At 42.6% G+C, this 22,018-nt stretch overlaps 2 protein-coding genes across 2 annotated transcripts in view; one reads left to right on the forward strand and one right to left on the reverse strand.

The window, feature by feature from the left end:
- bmp6 (bone morphogenetic protein 6) overlaps nt 1-2,255 on the forward strand; it is a 50,016-nt gene extending 47,761 nt beyond the window's left edge. The window contains exon 7 of the mRNA XM_084566039.1: nt 325-2,255. Within this exon, the coding sequence (XP_084422165.1) occupies nt 325-474 (150 nt within the window). The 3' untranslated portion in view covers nt 475-2,255. The remainder of the gene's footprint in view (nt 1-324) is intronic.
- A 138-nt stretch (nt 2,256-2,393) lies between these two features.
- On the reverse strand, nt 2,394-10,562 carry txndc5 (thioredoxin domain containing 5). Its single transcript, XM_084566038.1, has 10 exons — nt 10,229-10,562; nt 8,908-9,060; nt 8,389-8,494; nt 8,202-8,298; nt 7,291-7,406; nt 5,781-5,867; nt 5,212-5,373; nt 4,691-4,773; nt 4,311-4,440; nt 2,394-3,682 (listed from the first exon to the last, which is right to left on the reverse strand). The coding sequence occupies exons 1-10, from the start codon at nt 10,411-10,413 to the stop codon at nt 3,560-3,562; spliced, it is 1,242 nt and encodes a 413-aa protein (XP_084422164.1). The 5' UTR covers nt 10,414-10,562; the 3' UTR covers nt 2,394-3,559.
- Between the last annotated feature and the right edge of the window lie 11,456 nt (nt 10,563-22,018).

Below are 22,018 nucleotides of genomic sequence, written 5' to 3' on the forward strand. Positions count from 1 at the left end.
GGTACAAAAAGACAGAAGTGCTGCTATTACAGCTTCAGTACTGTTGAATTGTTAGGTTTTGAAGTCATGAAATGGGACTTGTCGGGGCGTTGCAGTTGAAATGACCTACTGGAAAGTTAGACATCCCAGATCTGGCTCCAAGGCCATGGAGTAAAGCCTAGGATTGTCTTGGCCATTGCTGCATCGCCCTATTTTAGAATCTGTTCCTAGTGAGTCTCCCAGTTACTCAAATGTCTTTCACTGTGAAATTAGTACTAGTTTGTGTAGTTTTCTCATGCAGCTGACGTATCAAGAGGCTTAAAGGACTTGCCATCCTTTTTACAGGTGCACCTGATGAACCCTGAGAACGTACCGAAGCCGTGCTGCGCCCCCACCAAGCTCCATGCTATTTCAGTTCTCTACTTCGACGACAACTCCAACGTCATATTGAAGAAATACAAGAACATGGTGGTACGGGCCTGTGGCTGCCACTGACACCACCGAGGACTGGTGGCTGCTTCGTTGAAAGTTGGGTGAGGTTGACCTCAGGTAGTTTCCTGCCCAAATTCAAAAAACCCGAGAGGGAACATCCGCCCTGGAAGATCATTGTACTCTTGGACAGCTCAAAAACATCTACCTACTAACACATCTAATTACATGGCACCAAACTAAGAGGGGACCACTGCAAGAAACAATACCACGTGGGTGTCATTTATAGGCACAATCACCGCATCCCAGTGTTGAGCCGCCTTTTCTAATAACTGTGGACTGGAGTCTTCAGCTTCATGGGTCTGCAACTGCGTGAATGACTGAGTGGTTGGAGAGGACGGAGCGTTTAAGTTTGTATATCCTGAGTTATGGAAGTGTGTGAATGAATGCTGCATGAGATGCTACTACACCTTTTAACCCTCGCTGAGAGGGCGAGGGTGAAACTGAACTGCTCAGCGACCAGTCAGAGTGCTGCTTACTTTCCTCTCCGACATACAGCGGGATCAGTTCTCAGAAGAGGCTCGGATAAGGACTGACTGATGAACAATTCTTTACCGCAAAGGACTCAAGTCACCTGATCTTATGACACAAATGAGCGATGGGAAAACACAAGCCTGGTTTTGTAAATTCTAACTGAATGATACATTGGAGTCAGTGCGTTCATATTTCCTTCCTCTTTCCTACTGTATTTTCTTCTCAAGCCATGTTTGCCTTCCCAAAAATATAATATGGACTGAACCAAAGTGACCGCAGGCTATTTTAGCAGCGCACCGCTCCAAATATTCCCTCCCGAGTCAATATTTACCAGGCTCAGGCTGTGCTGCGATTCACCAGGCTGGTTCGACATGATGCATGTTGCGGCCGAACTGATGTTTTTCTCCAAAGAACCGAAGAATACAGCCTTATCCCTCCGACACACCACAAATGGCCTTTTCCATGTTGCTGCACTCGCAGAATTAACAAACGCTTCCACCTCTGACAACCCATCAAGCGATCGTGGAAAAACATTTAACGAATCAAAACAGCCGAGCGGGAGCGTTTCTGTCAGCTTTCTGAAATTAGCCCTTTGCTTTTTCAACCCCGAGGGTGAAATCGCGTTGAGGACTGTGTCCAGGCGGCCGACGTCTTCTCCAACTGAACATGTTACTGTGAGCTTTGAACGACACGGAAACTTTTTTTTTTTTTTAGAGGACATATATTAATGAAAAACTAATACCAATAGCAATCAGAATACCTTACGTGCCTAACCAGTCATAAATTACAAAATATACCTCTGGTAAGCTGCTGTTTACATTTGTGATCATGTTTAGACTGTTTGTGTAAATACTTGTACATTCTACGCTTATTTATTTCACCTTTTATTAAGAAAGAAAATCACATACGTTATTAACGGAGACGAGAACAAAATGAAATACAAAGTTATTTTTGAAAAAGATTTATTACGAAATCTCATGTTACAACTTGCCATTATTCACTCTTTTTTTGTACAAAAGTATCTGGGTAGTGAACAACCCACGACCCATGAAAAGGAAAAAAAAAAAATAATAATTACTTCCGTCACTGGAGCTCCTTAGACCATGTGCTATCCATAAAAACTTTTACTGACAAAAAAAAAAAATACCGTGTCTGACTGTTTGTGTACAATAAATGGTGCCCTGCATCATGCAGCAACATTCGTTTCACATAACTTTGGGTCAAAGAGCATTTGCGTTGGACGCGTGACATAACAGGTGGGTGCAGTTTACTACAACATGCTTAAAACATGTATTGACAGAAAACTGCAAATGCTACCACATATAGGTTTACGATGCATGACATTTTCTTGGCCCCTGACCGTTAAATCTCCAAAATGAACCAATCACCATTATGTACGGGTTAGATCTGTGGTCTTGCTTAAGCGCTACAATCAGCGTGTACAGTCAGAGTGGGAAATTAAAACCAAAGGTCAGTTTATTTCAGTGCTTTAGGTGTCCTGACAAAATGATCTTTTCTGCTGACATTTGATGGGACGAAGAAAAACGATGATTCTGAACCACAGATGAAACCGGAATAAATGACAATCACAGTCAGAAAGGTGATACGATAGCAGCTGCCTGCTGTTTTACACCTCAAATGTCTCAACTTTACCTACTGGTCTAGTTGTTCCAAAACATTTCTAACCGGGTCTGATAGCTGTAGACATTCACATTAAGCCGAACGTCTTTGAATGGGATGTCCAAACGACCTAAAAGTCAAAAGGATTCAGCGATACATGTCAATGCTGTTCAGTAATAGTAATAAATGGGGCAGCATGGTCCGGGCCTGAGACTCTGAATGAATGCTAGGAGGAGTAACAATGGAAGGCTGATTAAGATCACAGCAGTCGACCGATCAGTTAAGAGGAATAATATGTTGTTGTGATCATAATAAAACCTCCATTGGAACTTCTTCTAGTCAGCGTGGGTGTTTCCCTGAGAGTTAAGTCATCACTGGCATGGATATGAAACACACTCAACTTAACACTCAACTTCACATTGGGTCACGACAACCTCTGCAGCCTTTTGAGCGACAGTACCATAAAACTAATGGCTTGCGATTTAACAACAGATCTCATGTATAAAATTTAGCGGCGCTGAAAAAAGTCAAATGGCTACAGAAGTCAGAAACTATTTTATTTTTTTTTTTTTTAAATATAACAGGCAGTAACTTTAGTGCCACCCCTTTTGATAAACAACATATTTTTCTATTTGTGCAAGGAGCTGCGGTTGTGATCGATTGAGCAGTGCTTGCAGTGGTTGTCAAGACTTCATTTGCAGACCCAACCAATCCTCAGAAGATTAAAGGTTGGGCAACAGCAATCAGAAACACATTCACATTCCAAACACTCTACCGAATTATTCTGTCCGTGAACACCGGAGAAAGAACAGACGGCGTCAGTCTGTCACTGGCTTTCTGAAGAGAACCCGAGCGGTGAAAAAGAGAGAGAGGTTTGGCTACCGTAGGGGGGGGAGAGAGAGAGAGAGAGAGAGAGAGAGTGGTGTCCTGGTGGCCAGATATGCAGTGTGGGCGAGTAGAGCGGTGGAGCGTGAGCGTCGACCGACCTGCCCCGTTTCTACAGCTCGTCTCTCGCCTGCCTCATCACAAAGTTGTGCAGACTCTCCAAGTCCCGCCCGCCGTGATGCTCGTCACCCTGCTCCCCTGCTCTGAAGATGATCAGGGTGGGGTAACCTCGCACCTGGGGAAACAAGAGAAGAACACAAGTTATAGGAGTATATGTGATGAGTTAAAACTGGTGGTGGATATACAGATTGAAAAGTAAACTTCTGTTAACTCACACATCCTCTAACTTTTTCTCCAAAGAGTTTAAATTACACCTTGGAGGTGCACACTTGCAAGTGCAAGGAATAGTGCAAGGGTGAAAGCAAGGAAGCAAACAGTCTAGTGGCCGTGCAAGAGTACAGGGAGCAAGCGATCAAGGAAGCAGTACAAGGAAGTAAAGTAGAAAAGCAACAGAGGTTTTAAATGCAAATTCAGGGTAAGGACAGTTGTTTGTTGTTGTTTTTTTGCAATTCATTATCTGACCAGTCGAGTTGTTGTTAAAGTAGTTGATAACTAGTCGACTATCAAAACAGTCGTTTCTTGCAGCCCTACCCTCGACTGCGTTAAACCTGCTCCAGGCAGAATCTAATTAAAATGCTGTCTGTGGCAGTTGGATTATTTTATGGCCGTGAGATAAACCGCCATCTTAGTTTTATTACATCCACTACACCACACTTAATCTAGTGGAAATACGAGACAGGAGAGGATGTGAGAGCCCAGTTTACACGGCGGCGTACTGTGCAGACTGTGCACGATGTACTTACAGAGTACTTGTTGCAGAGCGTGCGCTCAATGGTGCAGTCCACTTTGGCGATCTTGACGTCAGTGAGGCCGGGAAACTCCTTCTTGGAAAGATCCTCCCACGTTGGAGCGAGATTCTTACAGTGGCCGCACCTAGAGAGGAGGAAAACACCAGAGTTACATCATGTTGACGGCTGGAAGAAGGAACACATTTTTTAAAAAATATTACATAAATAAAAGTGTTGAAATACTTAAACTAATATAATTCTCTTCAAAATAAAAATCTCTGCAAGTATCTACAAAATATACCCACGTCAACTTGCCTATTGCTGTTTATTACAAGAACTAGTATTAAGATGGGAAGATAAAATTAAAAGCTGCAGGTCAGAAACGCTGATCTTACCACGGAGCATAGAATTTGATGAAGGTGAAGCCCTTGGCTACCGATTCGTCAAAGTTGCTCTCAGTCAGGACCAACACGCTGGACTGCAGGCAGAGAGAACAAGGATGTACACTCTGAATTGTATGCACATAAACACAAAAAGGTGACCGACAATCTGAGGTAGCTAGAAGGTAGACAGTTGCTGGGATGGGGTCGGTCAGAGCTGCAAACACGCACATTTGAAATTCTGGCATCAATCAGCAGGAAATAGCTCACCTTTCCAAAATAGTAGTTAAGCGGGGGCTAAGTTTAGACTGTACAACAGCTGTATGTGCAGGTGTTGGGTCTATTCCAAGGAAACATAAGTGGCTGTACTTTAAAAATAAAATGAACTTGACATGTAGCAGATTCCCAGTGAGGGCACCCATAAAAACAAAGCATGAGCTGGAAGTCCTCAAATCAAAAGTCTGACAGAATAATCTATATGGACTACAGTCATTTTTCCTCAACATTGCACTGAAGTCATCTGAAGATGCTCCCACCTTCTCCTCCTCCTCTTTTGCTGGCTCGTCAGTAGGGATCTCATTTGCCTGTTGTCCCTCATTTGGCTCCTGCCCTTCGTCCTGAGCGACTGCTGCCTTCAGCTGGTTGTCCACAAAGTCTTTGAAAGAGTCCAGGTCTCTTTTACCTTTGTACTGCTCCGTCTACAAAAAGAGAAAAACAATAATGGGTAAAATGCTCTGCAACTAAATGTGGGGGACACTTTGAATTACTTAGGAAGGAGAAATATGCAGCTGTGACCTCTGGAACTCGACAAGCGCCCCAGAGGGTTGGGCTTCTTCCTTTAGGAAACTGTAAACTCTTTATCGCACACGAAGCAAAACTAGATACTACACATGCTTTACAAAAACGCAGTTTGACTAAGAGTTTCAGTAGCACTAGTGAAATATCACCGCTTAGCTAATATTCTTGTTTTGTATGTAAATTAACTATTTTGGGTGTCCCAGTATGATGTAATGTGATGTAAAAGGACATTGTTAATTTGCAGTTGATCTAACCCAAGTCTTTCCATGCAGAGACACAACTTGTCCAACCAAAACTTCTTCCATACCTTCTGTCCGTTGTAGAAGAAGAGCAGGGTGGGGTATCCCCTCACGCCGTTCTCAGAGCACACCTCATAGTGCTGTGTGCAGTCCACCTGGGTTATAAATAAACAGATGAACACGTGTCACTAAACTGGAAGGCAGTATTACTGCAAACACCAATTGTCAGGTGTTTGATTAAGTATGCAAACAAAACTCTTATCATATGATTAACATCCTGAACAGGATGAAGAGCAAACAAAGCTTCAACGTTTCAATATCAGTTGTTTACATGTGCGCTAATATCCAGATAATAAAGAGAATAACAGCCCAATCAGAATACATATAAATCATGTAATCAGTTCAGTTGGAACAGACTGGTTAAATCTGACTGGACTGAATTTTCAGTCAGATTGAGAAGGGTGGTGTGAATACTTTAACACTCGAGTCCATCATTCCTCACTTTTGGAATAAATTATTTATGCGCATATTTGTCCTGTGAAACAGAACTAGTCTGTAGCGAAAACAGCTAAAAGTGTCAGTGATTGTTGAACAGACAAAGATTGAAAGGCTTTAAAAGAGTGGCTTAAACTTGTATTTGTAAAGATGAATGAAGCTGGACTCATTGTGGGGATGTCTTAAGAATCTTTTAGACTAGATGCCATAAGTTATGCACATAATCTGCGCTGGTGCGCAGACTATGTGACTCGCCCCGTGAAAACGCCACCCTAGTCACACAATTCTTGTTTCCACATCCTGCTTCACTTTTCACTTCCTTCACCGAAATTTCGCCGAAGACGAGTCATACAAATGTTTGTTAACCTTTCCTCAATGTGTTCCATCTTTATTGATCCAAACTGACCAATTCAAAAATTGCATGAGATGGAGAAACTGCACCATTTCTTGGGTGGTGCACATAAGCTATGGCGCTAGGGTCTGCGTAGCTTCTGCATCAATTTAACGCAGAAGTCTAAACTGCCTATAAGGTCATCTGCTCCAACTGAATGAATTCAACGCTGGCAATAAAGTTCTAATAAAAAGTATTTCTGTCAGATTAGACAAATGTCTTCCATTTAAAGAGTTAAGTTGGGATCTAATCAGAATTATTTAGCAGCATTTCGTTAAACTTATATTTCATAAGGTTTGAATTTATCCTCTGCTGCTCTGTGGACCTACAAGCCAGCAGGGGATACTTAGTTCATGTAGATTGTAGGTTATTTGTCATATCACATGACCGTAGGTTTGGTAGGGTTTCTCAGTTGGACAGGGCCTCTAAATGTGTTTTGCCTGGGATTTTGGCACAAAGGATTGTAACATCTAATCCTGTGTATTAATGAATGTTTCAATCAGGTTGAAGAAATATTGTCCATGTCAATGTAGAAAAGAGAAAAGTAGCAAAAATGGAGGGCGTTCCTGTAAAAATATTGCATTTGTTGCTGCTCTGATTTCACTCATGTGTTGTTTTCCTGTTTAAACATCTGATGAGTATGGACGGGGCTCATAAACGTGTAAAACCCAACTGGATCTGGAAAAACCCACCTTTCCGATCTTCACGTCATCAGAGTGCTCGAAGGTGGTGGCCAGCTGTTCCCAGGTCGGGGCCATGGCTTTGCAGTGGCCACACCAAGGTGCAAAGAACTTTACAAAGTGGGCGCCTGGAGCAGGAGGAGAAAATTCATACAAGATCAGCCAACTGCAAATAAATATCAAGAAAATACACAAATGGAAGAGAAAACAAAATGTCTGGCAGCGACAAAAATGTTTCAGTTGAACACACACGTTTACACGACTCTGTACCAAAGTCATGTTGGATTTGATGAATATAAAAAGTCGATTCGAACTCTGCACAGCCTGCTCTAAATGAAAATATACACCTCTTACAGGTTCTGTGCAACCAATTACATTTATTGCAGCTCTGTTGCCAAGATGTCAAGGTGGGACCTATAAACACCGTTTTAAACATGCCTATGTCATATCCTGCCCCTTTTCGTCTCCGAACAAGAAATCATTTATTTTTCTTCAAAACCAAAACACTGAACTTCAGTGGAGCTTAAGAGACGTAATTTCAGCGAGACAATTATCCTGAGCACTGTTTGTTTTTGCAGTCGTTGTCTGAACGTCCAGAAACGTGAGGTGACGGGAGACGAGGGTTGCGCCGCTGGTCGGTGTTGACCGACGCCGCGGCATCGTGGCTCAGGTACTCGAAATGTCAGTTATGTAAATCACAGCAATGAGGTGTTTCCATTCTCTAATGAGGGGTCCAGAAACGCTACTCAGTGTGGTTGAAAACTGAGAGTACATTTTAAAAATTAACAAAACAGAAACTATTTATTTCTTATGGCAGGATGCAGCTGCATTAAAACAGAGTTGCACATTCATTTGCTTAACTTTGGTGTTACGCAATCCTGTTAATAAAGCTTCAAACAACATATCTTACACTAGATCTTTACCTTTGGTTATGTGACTCTTGAAGTTGAGGGCAGTGAGTTCATACATGCCCTGTTTGGGCTCTGGGGCTTTAGGAGGCTCCAGTTCAGTCTCTGGCTCCTGGAGGACGTACAGCAACAAGCATGAGGACAATTCTGTAAATTACAAAACTGCAAATCTGATAAAATTAATTAAATGAACAGCACTCACCGAAGGCTCCTCCTGGAGTGTCTTCAGCATCCAGGTCTCCAGAGATTGCAGATCTCTGGGACCCTGGTACTTAATTGCTTCCTGGTCTGGCTTAAACAACTTCAGCCTACACAGAACACACACACAAAAAAAATGTTTTCAGCCAGGGTTGTAGTATGGTTGACGCATAAAATAAAATCTACAGTTTGACAAAAGTCGATCATCACTTCCGGCTCGAGGGCCCAGTTAAGGTTTAGTTATAAAAACAGATGTTCTGTCAATCATTATCCAGCGACTGCTGTGTTTGCAGATACACGATGCAGTCAGCAGCGTCCCAGATTTAGGAGGATGTCATTAAAATATCAACAGAATATTAAACTAATTGCCGGTCAATGTGTCACTTCTCTGTCAATCAGTAACGAAAACGAGCCTCTGATTGTGCGCTGTAAAATATATGTTATCACTTTATCCTAAACACAACAGCATTATTTATCATCAAAAAATTGTGTTTCTGCCTAAGATAATATTCCCAGCACTCACGTGGGGTAGCCTCGAACGCCATGGACGTTGGAGCAGAACTTGGTGTCCTGGACGCAGTCCACCTTGACCACGTACGCCGGGGGCTCGTCCATGCTGTTGTATTTGTCTGCAAGCTCGTTCCATGCCGGCTGTAACCTCTGGCAGTGGCCGCACCTGGAAACAACAGCCGTAAACACCGTTGAGTGGTCAACGGTCGTAAAACACTTACACGTTTTCATCTGATAAAATTCCAACTTTGTCCGAACCAAACTGTAAGCCTTGGTTAAAAGCCACAAGAGTGATGAAGACGATACATGGGTATGTTTTTGTACTGGTGGATCTGAGGTACTGTCTTCTTATAAATAAAATGAGTGTGCAAGAGTAATTATAAAGGAGCATGCTCCTGACTTTTGAACGTCAGACTAAGTCGTTTCTGGCACAAAAAGCCTTCACTTGTCTGTCCTGAGGAAGATGACCATGGATTAGGCACAAAAACATGGAAATATGAGTCCTGCTGGTTTAACCGCTTGTATCGGTGTAAGAGGATATTTAGGGCAGAGTTTAGAGCATGCAGAAAGACATTGGGGTGTGGAGAACGCCATGTATGAGACAAAGGGACAGACACTGGATAACTGTGGTGGTCTGTGTTTGACATGACAAAGAGATAAACACCTGATCTTATCTTCACATACAATCTCTTCATCTCAAGTCATATCACTGCACAGAGATAAAATAAACGAATAAATAAAGGAAGGAAGTCTTCATTTTATTGTGAGGTAAAGGAAATATTTCCCAGGACCTCTGGGGGGGTCCGCCGACCCCAGTTTTGAAATCACTGACGTAACATCAGTCAATCAGTGCGTGCCACGTAAGCGCAGCTCCCCGAACTACAACTTTGAACAGTGGCTGAATATTTCTTGCTCCAGTTCAGTTTGCGGATTTTTAAAAAGAAAAATCGACACAAACTGTATTTATCGTTTTAAGCACCCACACATTCAATGTTTGCTTTAAAGTTTTTAACCAAAAATCAACAGCTAACAAACTGTTATGCTAGCTGTGAGGCCCGAGTGAAAAGTATTTCGAAGCTGCACTCGGGCTATTTGACTTTGCTACTTAGCGGCTCAGCTAACCGAACCGGTTCGCCTTACAGAACGAACGGCGCAGCCAGCTAGCTTACATGCTAACTAGCTTTTCCTGCTAATTTTTGCCGGTCAGCTCCAGCCCAACTGCTGTGGACATGTTTCTGACCCCGACTTCATTTATGATATCAACTGAAAACACTAATTGGCGTCGGTGAATAAGCTCAGCGTCGGCTGCTGAAACTTGGAAAGTGTTCACTCACCACGGGGCGTAAAACATGACAAAGTGGGGTGCAGTAGGCACCGCCTCGTTGAACATCTCCACCGTGTATGTGTGCTTGGCATGCTCGTCCTCCTCTGCATCGTCGTCGCAAAATGCGCAAGCGAACAGCGCGGACAAATAAATAAAACACAACATCAAAGGTGTGCAACGCAGCGTTGAAGCCATGGTGAGATCTCGGTGGGTGAACGGCGGTGTCCCTGCTGGTGCGAAACAAAAAAAGACCGACTCCTCAGCGAGCACGCCCCTCCAGTAGCCTCTGTTTAAAGGAATGTGGACTCTGGATGGGACGATTGTAGATGGAGGTGAGCGTATTTGCATGCGGGCATGCAGACACGGTGTTGTGTAGATCTGTGGCAGCCCTCGAGCGCTTTGCAACTCTGTTCGACGTGACAGGTCCTAACAAGTGTCAATCTCTGCAGAGAGCTCATTCGGTAACATCGAGTTCACTATGGGGAAGTGGTGCACAAAAATCAAAACTACTGGTTTGTTATTTCTAGTGTATGCATGCGCGCATGAGATTTAAAGGGGAATTGCCGTTTTTTTACAACCTGGACCTTATTTCTGGCATAAAATACGATCGTTTACTCACCCATATAACTTTGGAGTCCTTCAAAAGATATTTAGATCCAGCGGAGCGCAGCATATATTCATATAGTGGGAGTGACTGGGGCACCGAAACGCAGCCTCTAAATAACGCATTATCTGCCACGAAACTCGGTTCATTTCGTCAATATTTTGTTATGATGCGCTAGTGCTATTCCCCGTTGAGTCCGGAGTTAGTTGTCTACTTGGATGTGCAGCGGTTTGTTGTTCTTTGGCCAGCTGTTCTCTCTGCCTCCGCATCCTCCTTTCAACGAGCTCCTCATCCATATACTCTGGCTCAAAATGGTAAGGCAGGTAAACAAGCCGACCATTGCGCTCAGAGATGACATCATCCAGGTCAGAGGTTAGTAGGTCAATCTACAGACCCCGGATGATGATAACAGGTAACTCCGGACTCAACGGGGAATAGCACTAGCTTATCATAACAAAATATTGATGAAATTAATGAGTTTCGCGGCAGATAATGCGTCATTTAGAGGCTGCGTTTCGGTGCCCCAGTTACTCCCACTATATGGATATACGCGGTGCGCCGCTCGATCTAAATATCTTCTGAACGACTCCAAATGACACCAACGTTATATGGGTGAGTAAACGATTGTATTTTATGCCAGAAATAAGGCCCAGGTTGTAAAAAATGGTAATTCCCCTTTAAAGGTATAGGACTGACTCAAATAGTCACTGATTAGGCATATCATTATAACCACCTGGTTAATATTTTGTACCTCCAAAACAGTTGTGACTCATCAGAGAAAGGACATGGGCTTTCTGAGGGTGTCCTGTGGTGTCTGGCATATCCCGCAGATGCTTGATTGGACTGAAATTCAGAGGTGGTTTGTCACATTATTCTGCTGAAAGAAGCCACTGCCATCAAGGAAAACCATTTTCACATAAGGGTGTGCAACAGTGTTTAGGCAGATGATATGTGTCAAAATAACACGAATGGCAGCACCCAGAAGAACATTGAATATTGCCTCCACTGGCATGTCTTTTTCCCGTTGTGCATCCCGATACCGCGATGCAAAAGAAAACGTGATTCCTCAGACCAGGTCACCGTCTTCCATATCCCCGCGGCCCTGTTCTGGTGTTAGCAGACCCTGACTGGTCAGCAGCTACAAAACCCTCAACTCAAACTTTAACGCCACATTTAAGATGATGAGTGTGAACTTAAAATTTCAAATGTGAAATATGTTAAAGGAAAGCCAATTAAAAAAAAAAGTAATACAGAAAAATTAAATAAGGGTATAATTTAAACAACCTTTAGGAGAGTTTTTTCTGCACTGGTAGTGTAAGGAATTGCTTAATTGGTTAATTATAAATGATCCAATACATTCAGGACGACTGCACTACCTTGGCAGACTCTGTAAGTTTCCTTTACACCCAAGGCCGTCTTCCTAGAACAAACTAGTTTCACTTATAAGACCTTATAGTGTAAATCTATTAAGACGTCCATGAGAGGATGAAATATTATGAAAATAGACCCCGGAGTAAGAGAGCACACAGCTAACATTTTGCTTTAGCTGTAAAAATATGGGCACCTCAGCTCAGGTGTCGCAATGCTTCCGGTTCTCTACGCCGACGGACAGATATGAGTCACAGTTGCCTCATCATCATTAGAGGGAATGATGCTTTAGTGAGAACATTTTAGGCAAACATAATTAATCCAATTTGTTGCACTGGATAAATAGCGTGTCTCATGGGGGCTGTAGCCTTGCTTAATGGCCTCGCTGAATTGACAGCTCTTTGGAAAGTCTTCTCCTCTTATAACATGATTTCATGACACCAAATTCAGACAGCTTTCATATTCACGGTGTTCCTCTTTAATCATCCCTCCTTTTTCCTTTCATCTGGACAACAGGAAGAGTGGGGAACTGAAAGGAAGAGTTTACAGCATGGAAACAGCCGGAGGTGTCGCCTAGAGAGCCACTATAGTGCTGTATGTAACACTATGCCAGACTGTTAGAGCTCTTTCATAAACCAAGTCTTGAATGTACATATTCAGACAGTAGGTGAAAATGATTAAACCATGGACAGTCAGTCCGAAGGTAGATATATGCAGATATATATATATATCACAGACTGAAGGTGTTTATGATGTGCATAGAGTGTAGATGTGTTTGTGTCAGTACTTGTGAGGCAGCCAGTGTCAGGAGATCGTCCTGTAGTTCCCTAGACAACCATTGAAATTCCAGTATGCACACATAATTATTCTGTCCGCAGGGAGTACATCCACTCAAAGGAGAAGCAATATACTTGTGAGAGACTCCCTCGCTGAGACAGATGATGCTACACTGACCTCAAGACTGACAAAAGACGATCTTTAACCTCTAGCTATATAAACTCAAATTCACTCTTTGAAAAACGGCAAGTAATGTTTTACCTTTTGGCCGTGGCCTCACTCGCAGAAAGCATACTAGGGGGAAAAAAAGGCCATTAAATCCAAAGGGTCAACAGTCTTCAGACACATTGAGACACCTCCTTTTTTAAATTGGGAGTTAAGAACTAAGTTGTTGGCCTTGCAGCAGGAGAAAATAAGAGCTACTGTATGATTCCATGCAATCTGTGAAGCAATCAGCTCGTCTGATGACTTATCCTCTGGGGGCAATAATCTATGTTTGGAGCTTTTGGTGTAACCAGTACATATGTGATAAAGAACTATAGGAAACAAAAACCAAATAGCTGTGTCTGCACTTGAACTCACCACAAAGACTACGACCAACTGGCACATACTGTACATTCTGCGCCAGAGTGAGAGGAAACAAAACAACTCTCAGTACAGTACAGTTCAGAGGTGGAAATGGGAAAGGCCTGGATGAGCTAACTAGGAAACTGTTTTGTGCGTGCCCTCTTGACCTCATTATTCATCATCCTTCTCATGGATTGGTTCGATGACCTCAACAGCCAATCAAAGTGACTTCTTCCACCAATACAGTCCACTGCTCATTGGTGGTCTGACACCAGCCAACGACATTGCTTGACAAATACGATGTGTTAGCTTGCTTGCCTATAGAATATAACACAGCATTCTCGTTCTTTTGGTTTCCTCGTGGACTGATTGCTCAAACATGATTGGGCAATAGAACTTGGATGAATGGACAACAAACAGAAATCGGAAACAGAAATCATGTTTTAGTCAAAAGATTGAGGAAATTATTAAACATTTTACTCTCTGCTGTTAGTTTGACTTGCAATCCAAGAGACGAACAGTAACATCAATATCTGTACTCCAATTGGGAAAGCCAGCTAAGATCCAGTCAGCTTATCTTAACTTAAATACTGGTGGTGCACATCTGAAGCTCACTACTCAACAACTATACATTATTTGGTGAGTCCATACAAGGACCTATGTGTAACAACAAAAACCAAAACGTATTTTTGACATTTTAAAAGTATTTCCTTGAGAGAGATGGCACATAATCCGTAATAAGATTTAACGTAGAACCCTAGAAATGCAGGTAGACAACTGTTGTTATGTTTGGACATGCTAAGACCAGCGACTGGTTGTCTTATTTTTAACAGACAGACATGAAAGTTGAACTAATCTTCTCATCTAACCTTTACAAGAAAGCAAATAAGCATATTTCCCAACACGTCAAACAATTTCTCTCTAAAAAAAACACCAGATTGAGTAAAACTACACACCGAGAGCCGCCTTCTTGAACTTACTCATTTCACATCAAAAGGTATTTTTCACTGTTATGACTGCTCTGACGATATTCCAGCCCTGACTGAGGCCGCTGTGCTGACACGAAGGTGTTGGAAGAATGAGAACTTCTACCCACTAAAGTTTACTTGAGCTATTATATCTAAAAACGGCCTTGACATCCTCTTTTGACCCACAGCTCTCGCCACCCTCTTACACTCCAGCTGCTGCTCACTCGGCGAAACGCAAATGCCTTTCTAGTTAATTGGAGGTGAAAAATGATATATGAGATTATTTTCCTTGACATTTCCTCGTGACAAATAACATCTACACACACAGGTCGGACTCTCCCAAAGGGGCTTCTATTGTTACCATGGTAAGCCAACAACCACACATCACTATTTAATCTCAACATGTCATAGCGCTGCGGTAAATATGACCACATTGCCACTGACATATTTTACATTGCACCCGCTGAATTGGAGGTCACATAGTTGTGGGTGTCTACTGGTTACCCATTGTTGATAGCTAGGCACCTTGCCAGGCCAGCTATAGCGTGGTGTAATAGGAAAAAGAAAGATGAATGGACTCCGGGGACCCGAGGACATTCTGTTTATTTGCTTAATTGCCCGAAGTTGGAGGCTGAGAGTGCAAGAGTCAGCAGGTGGTAAAAGGGGTGAAAAGTGAGAGGCGAGAGACAGTGAATAACAGAGAGGAGTGCGTGTAATGCGAATTTAAAAAACATTCATGCCACAGTTACATATTGTTCTAGGTCTCTAAGTTCACATAATGAACAATAACTCCAGGAATGCTGATAAGACTTCTTTTTTTTTTCCATGAGGTGTGTCTATGTTTTAAGAAAAGTTCCTGAATGAAAAATAGCTCCTAAGCACCGTGGCAAAGGAAAATACTTTTCTTTCTTTAAGGTTATTTAGGTACAAGGTGTAGAGAAGACACCAAAAATACATGTCAGTGTAGTCCTGGTTTAAACAAACTACATAAATACGTTCCTTTTTTAAATGTATAAATAAAGTTATAGTGCGCCGTCTGTGCACAAGGGGTTACAAAAGTTATTTTAAAGTCAACTGTTATGAGATGAAAGTCTAGACTAGTCGCCGATGATAAAAACACAGTAGAAAGTAATGCTTTGCATCAATGAAATCTATATACTTGACCTAAATACATATGCTGAGAAGACAGCTCATGTACTACATAGTGTGTGCTGCAGATATGTATAGCCTGTATAAAAACAGGCTGCAACTCAGCACCATCCATAGCCTTTAATACAGGGGTCTTCAACACTTTCCAGGCCAAGGACCCCGAAACCCCAGATGGAGAGATGGAGCGGGGACCCTGGGTTAAAAAAAAAAGGTCTAATCAACTAAAACTTTCAGGACCCCTCTGCAGTACTTCCGCGGACACCCTAGGGGTCGCGGACTCCTTGTTGAAGATCTCTGCTTTGATAGATAAGATGGTAAAAAAAATAAAAAAATGCGGTATACTTGTTTGAAGCCTTCTCCGTGTACAGCAGGGTCTAATAATTTCGACAGTGAAAGTTTCAAGATTGCCAAGGGGAAATACTCAAACAAAGTATGAAACACTTTCTGGAATATTTCAGATGCTATTTCTGAACAAATCTAATTCCGTCGTGTAAACACATGAGAACTAACCCTTCCTGGGCGCTCAGTCTCTCTGTAAAAATGATTTCAGCGTCATCTTCCCACAAGTGGACATTGCGCAATCCAAAACCAGAAGTGTTTCCATTAGGAACACACAGACTCACGGACGTATCATATCCGGGACACAGGATGTGACCAACAAAGGGGAACCAATGTCATTTGCAGACTGCTTACTAAAACCAGCACACACCTGTTATGGGAAAGAAAAAAAAAATGTTGGGAAAGGGCTCTCCCACATGATTGGAAGCCTCCCAGGAAAAAAAAACAAAAAAACATTAAAGCATGGAAACCGGAAAGCACCTTGCTTCTTCAACTGGGTGGCTAAAAGAGGGAGGAGAGGAAGTGAGAGAGTGTTGTAAAGGAGGGAAAGAGAAAGGAATGGAATGAGGGAAAGGAAATGCGAAAGAAAGAAAGAAGGGTAAGAAAAGAAAAGGTAAAATGATAAATCAGATGAAGGAGCAGGAGGAAAAAGGAGTGAATGGTTATGGTGGTTGTGGATTGCCATGACAACGTCCTCTCTATCCCGAGTGTTTTTATGTTCTGCTGCTCTCTGCTGGATCCAGGCAGACGACTAAAGCCGTGCCAGGTCTCATGAGGTATCTGCCGTATGGAATTACCATCATTTTCCACAAGGCCTGCGTACTTAACAGGGTTAGCAGCTTCCTCATTGCTGGAAACTCCAGGCAGAAAGTTGTAAACAGGTTGGATATTGACAGGTGGACTGGAGATTGCTCCTGTTTGACAAAAAAAACTCAAACCCGTGGAGGTACATGTAAACTAATTTATATTTTTTCTCAGCTATCATGAAAAAGAATCAGCACAAATACTGTTGCCTCATGAGCTTCATTAATAAGGCAAAGAACAAGATTTTGATACTGGAAGTTTTACGGTTTGCATTTGCTGTCCCAGATGTATTGACCAATCACATGTCAGTGGGCTTTGCCAAGACGCCCATCATACCTTGTTGGCAATCAAGCAACACTGCCTGGCCAAAAAAAAAAAGGTCACACACTCTAATATTTCACTGGACCGCCTTTAGCTTTGATTACAGCACGCATTCACTGTGGCATTGTTTCAATTAGCTTCTGCAATGACACAGGATTTATTTGTTGTTCCATTGAAGATGGGAGAGTCTGACCACTGCGCAAAGCCTTCTCCAGCACATCCCAAAGATTCTCAATGGGGTTAAGGTCTGGACTCTGTGGTGGCCAATCCATGTGTGAAAATGATGTCTCATGCTCCCTGAACCACTCTTTCACAATCTGAGCCCCATGAATCCTGACATTGTCATCTTGGAATATGCCCGTGCCATCAGGGAAGAAAAAATTCCATTGATGGAATAACCTGGTCATTCAGTATATTCAGGTAGTCAGCTGACCTCATTCTTTGGACACATAATGTTGCTGAACCTAGACCTGACCAACTGCAGCAACCCCAGATCATAGCACCACCCTTCATCTGCCCCTCTTCTTACCCTGATATATTGGTTCCCCACTATCCTTCCAGTTTTTAATAATGCCTAGGACACTTCTTAACCCAATTTTAGTAGTTTCTTCAATCTCCTTAGATGTTTTCTCTGTTTGATGCATGCCAGTGATTTGACCCTTCTCAAACAGAATAACATCTTTTCCACAACCACAGGATGAGAAGCTACTCATTGCATCAGCTGGGGTTAAATAACTTGTTGCCAGCTGAAAGATAATCGCACATGCAGTAATTATCCTATTTGCTTAGTTAAATCCAGGTGGCGACTTTTTTTTGGTCAGGCAGTGTATGTTGGATTTATCAAGCTAATACCTTAGAGATACTGTTAAGTGAAGTATTAGCTCATTAAAGTGTTAGCCTTGGTTAAAATCTGCCAACCCAATCAAGTCGCTTGGGACTTAATGCTGTGATGTACAGAAGAGTAACAGCAGTGCTCAGCCCTCATCTGAGCACCGTGGAGTTGAATTTGTGTACAACAAAATGGCTCTGAATGGTTATAGGACGATCTAATTGCATCCAATAACCTCCGGTTAAAACACGCCTCATAATGAAATTCAAACGGTGTGTTACCAGACTCTGATAAGAACTGAGTCTGCCTACGCCAGGCTAGAAAAATGTGAAAATATGCACAGTTTAAGTTTTGGACATACTAACTCACAATTAACTTGTAAAAAGTAATTACAGATTTTTATCAAATGCCTTGCACCTGTTTTTTATTTCCTGTTTTTTATTTTCCAGTTTCTGACCCTGTCTACGCACTAATGCTCATGCTGCCTGCACTGATCACAATCCAGTTGTAGTTTGGGCAATCACTTTCCCTCGTCGATGTCAGGAAATGCTTCCAAGAACGGCAGAACTCACGCAGCACTGCACTTTGTTGAATATTTATACCTGTCACCTGGGGTGAGACATCCCAGGTGGTGACAGGACCCACCTCGACTTTAGAGGCTGCCTTTCACAGACACTTCTTGGTTCAGAGCCTTCTTTGTAAAAGCCCTCTTCCTGCCGGTAAAGCCATCAGGATATACTCACCAGAGTGTGAGGGGGCTGAGGTGGGGCAGGGGAGGAGAGAAAAAGTTGAGAGCAAGGACCGGAGGGCCTGGAGTTATGGGCGTCCCGGTACGTACATCCGTTGCCTCTGGAAACCACACATTTTTAATGCGATTTATTATTATTCTTTTTAATAAAAAATGAATTCCGTTTAAATTTGGATAAGCTTTAAGTCCCCCACAAGGCAGTCTTAAAAGGGTAGCACCCTTAGCGTTATCAACTGGTGTATATGCCACACAAATTAATACCATGGTATGTAAATAAAGACTCCACATGTGCTTCTTGCAGCTGGGCCTAGCCACTGAAACCGAAAACAGGATTTCCTCAGGAGGATCAGTAGAGGATGACATGCTATCTGTGTTCAAGAAAAGTGTTGCTCTTACATGCACGGTGCATCCAAATGTCATTGACAACCAACAAATCAGGCGGCTGCCATGAAGGCTCAAAGACACGGGGACAGCGGGGCTCTGAAGTGATATTTCAGCAGACAGTATTTCACATGAGTCGAGCCATGAATGTCTTCAATAACCAGTGAGGCTACACTTTGCCTGAGCAAAAGCAGTGTATATAAAGACCGTCTGTGGTTTTATTCTTTTTGGACACGCTGCAGGACACTTTTAAGAGCGCCCCAGTACCTGCCCTCATTGCATCAAGGTTTGTTTTTATTTTTCTCCGCTTTTGAAAAAAAGAAGAAAAAAAAAAGAAATTACAGATGCTGTCACCCTCTTACTGGTACTCCCGCTTGCTCTCATGGAAAATGTAAAAGGGGCCCAGCCTCGTTGAGGTCAGGCTGACACTGCCTGTGAGCGGTGGCCAAGTCACAAAACAGATGTTTACTGTTTTTCTAAGGATGATTTGCTCTCTGCTCAATATTGACCCATTGTCACTTTAACTGCGTTGGAATGGGTAGACGGGCTCACGGTGTATGATGTGAGGTGATCCTGTTTCATTGTAAATGTGGGATGGATTTCATGTTTAACCCATTGGTACTTTAAGGATGTTCATGATCCTGACAAGTGGCTGGATTTGTCCATTATTTAAACAGGAGTCCGAGAAAATGATCAAATGGATCCCACATAGGAAAGTTGTGTGTGTGTGTGCTCTCTTGGATGTGTCACTATGTGTAAGCAGTGAGTACGAAGCAGCAGTATGTGTATGTGTGTGTGTCAGAGTGTGTGCATCATCTGAGCGTCTGCACAGGCAGTCATGCACCCGGTAAAGGTCTCTCCACAGAAGCCATTAAGCCGTGTGTCTGTTGGAATAATGTGTTTGACTTGGCTGCGGGGCAGCAGCAGGTGCAGGGAGGACCGGCTCAGAGCTGCTGCCCCCTGCCTGCTTTGATCTGAAGGCCAGGGACCAGTCGTCCCTCCTTGGTGACTCTCCCTTCCATGTCTTCTTTCTCTTCTTCCTTTCGTCTTTGTCCCTCCTTCTCTCTTCCATTCTCCATTTTCATACTGCTGTCATTTCTGATATTTTTCTCTTATTTGTCTCTCAACTTTATTTGGTACTCTTTTACCTTTTCTTTTTTTTTGTCCCTTTCCCCTCAAATGTCTTTCTCTCCCCTCTTTTTGTGTTTGTGCACCCCTCTGCTTCCTACTTTCTCCCCATATCCTAGCTGTTAAAGAGCTTAGTTGTACTCCAGCCACGCAGCTGCTACACATCAACGACACCACTGGGTGCAGAGCAATGAGTACAAGTTGAGATTTATGCATTCAGGGGATCATTGAAGGAGAGGTAGCACAGGTTTGGAAGTTGCTAACTCAGATATTTAGCAAAACATGTGGAAGGGAGGTGTAAATCTGTTGCTTTTCCCCAAATTTGAAGGAAGTGGTTCAAAAATTCACAGCTCATCGGAAATTCGCTTTTTTGGCGTCTTGCTGAAAGTAGTTCAGAAAGTTAGAGTTGGTAAGTGAATTGTTTTGACAAAGATACCAAAAGATAGATGCATCTGTATGGATAAGTTTCAGTCACTATGGTTTCATCCCATTCTGCTTTGCAAAACAGAGATCGGGCCTGGACAGCACTTTTCTAGTGCAGCCAGAAATTCTCTGTTGGATTGCGATCTGGGTCATGAACATTCACCTTGTCCTTAAACCATGTCTAGATTTCTCTGTATGCTTTGGGTCAATGTCTTGCCGGAAAATAGTTCTCTTGCAGACTGAATTAGAACGTCCCCCATGATTTTCCGTATATTTTTGCTGCATTCATTTTACCCTGTACCTTCACAAGCCATCCAGGGCCTGCTGCTGAGATGCATCCCCACAGATTGATGCTGCCACCACCATGCTTCACGGTGGGGATGGTGCGCTTGGTGTCCACCAAACGTAGCATGAACCATCTTCAAATCTTGCTTTTGGATCAACGAGATTCTCTTTGACAGAAAAGCTATGACCGGTGACGAACCCTTGCGACAGACGGTCAGGCTTTGGTGGGGCCTTTGTGAGGATGGCCTACTCTATGTAGCTTAATATTGAGCCATGTGCCTTTTATTTCTTAATGATGGATTCTTTCTCAAACATTTCTTTTTTTTTATCCATCTCCAGACTTTTCAGTAACCTTTTCTCTAAGTTGCTCTGTGTCTTCTTTTGCCTTTGTAGTATAATTGTAGCCAGGAGTACTGATTACACTCACTACACCCAGGTAACCACCATGTCACTAATTGGAAGACTTCTGGCACCACTTAGCTGGACCTCTATTGACTTGGGTCAGTCACTTAGTAGGTGGTGAATGCTTATGTAATCTCTTATTTTACATATTTTTAATTAATGGACATTATTTTATAGGCACTGTGCAGGCATAAGTAAAACATGCTCTCAGACCTCTACCAAGGAGGCGGTCCATTGAGGAGTGATGATTAAAACAGAATGCAATCCTGACTGGCAGAAAATATCATTCAGCCACAACTGGTTCTGGTTTCTAAAACGTTTATCTTCTTCTCATTGGCTAGACCGAGACGTTTTGGCTGTTTTCTTGTGTAAACTTGAAAAAGAGATGCCATATATGAGCATGTAAAAAGAAAATGAAACGACGACTCCTCAGTTTCGTCCATAAGAGATGAGGATTCGTTTCATCTTCACCCACCATATCTCGCACATCCAGCAGAACAAGCACAGTTTTGCGTCGGATTGTGTCGGCCGTTTGCTAATAGTAAGCTGATGGATGGTTTTATATCTTCTCTTGAACTGTGTGGTTGGTAGATCATTCCTAAGAAAACATTTTTGTTGTCTCAAATGAACTTGGAGTTTCTTCAACGTAGACGGAAACATTATTTTACTGCTTTTTCACATTCTCTGATTTCAGTGCAATATTCTGC

Source organism: Chelon labrosus, assembly GCF_963514085.1.
Source record: "Chelon labrosus genome assembly, chromosome: 18".
NCBI classification, from domain to species: domain Eukaryota; kingdom Metazoa; phylum Chordata; class Actinopteri; order Mugiliformes; family Mugilidae; genus Chelon; species Chelon labrosus.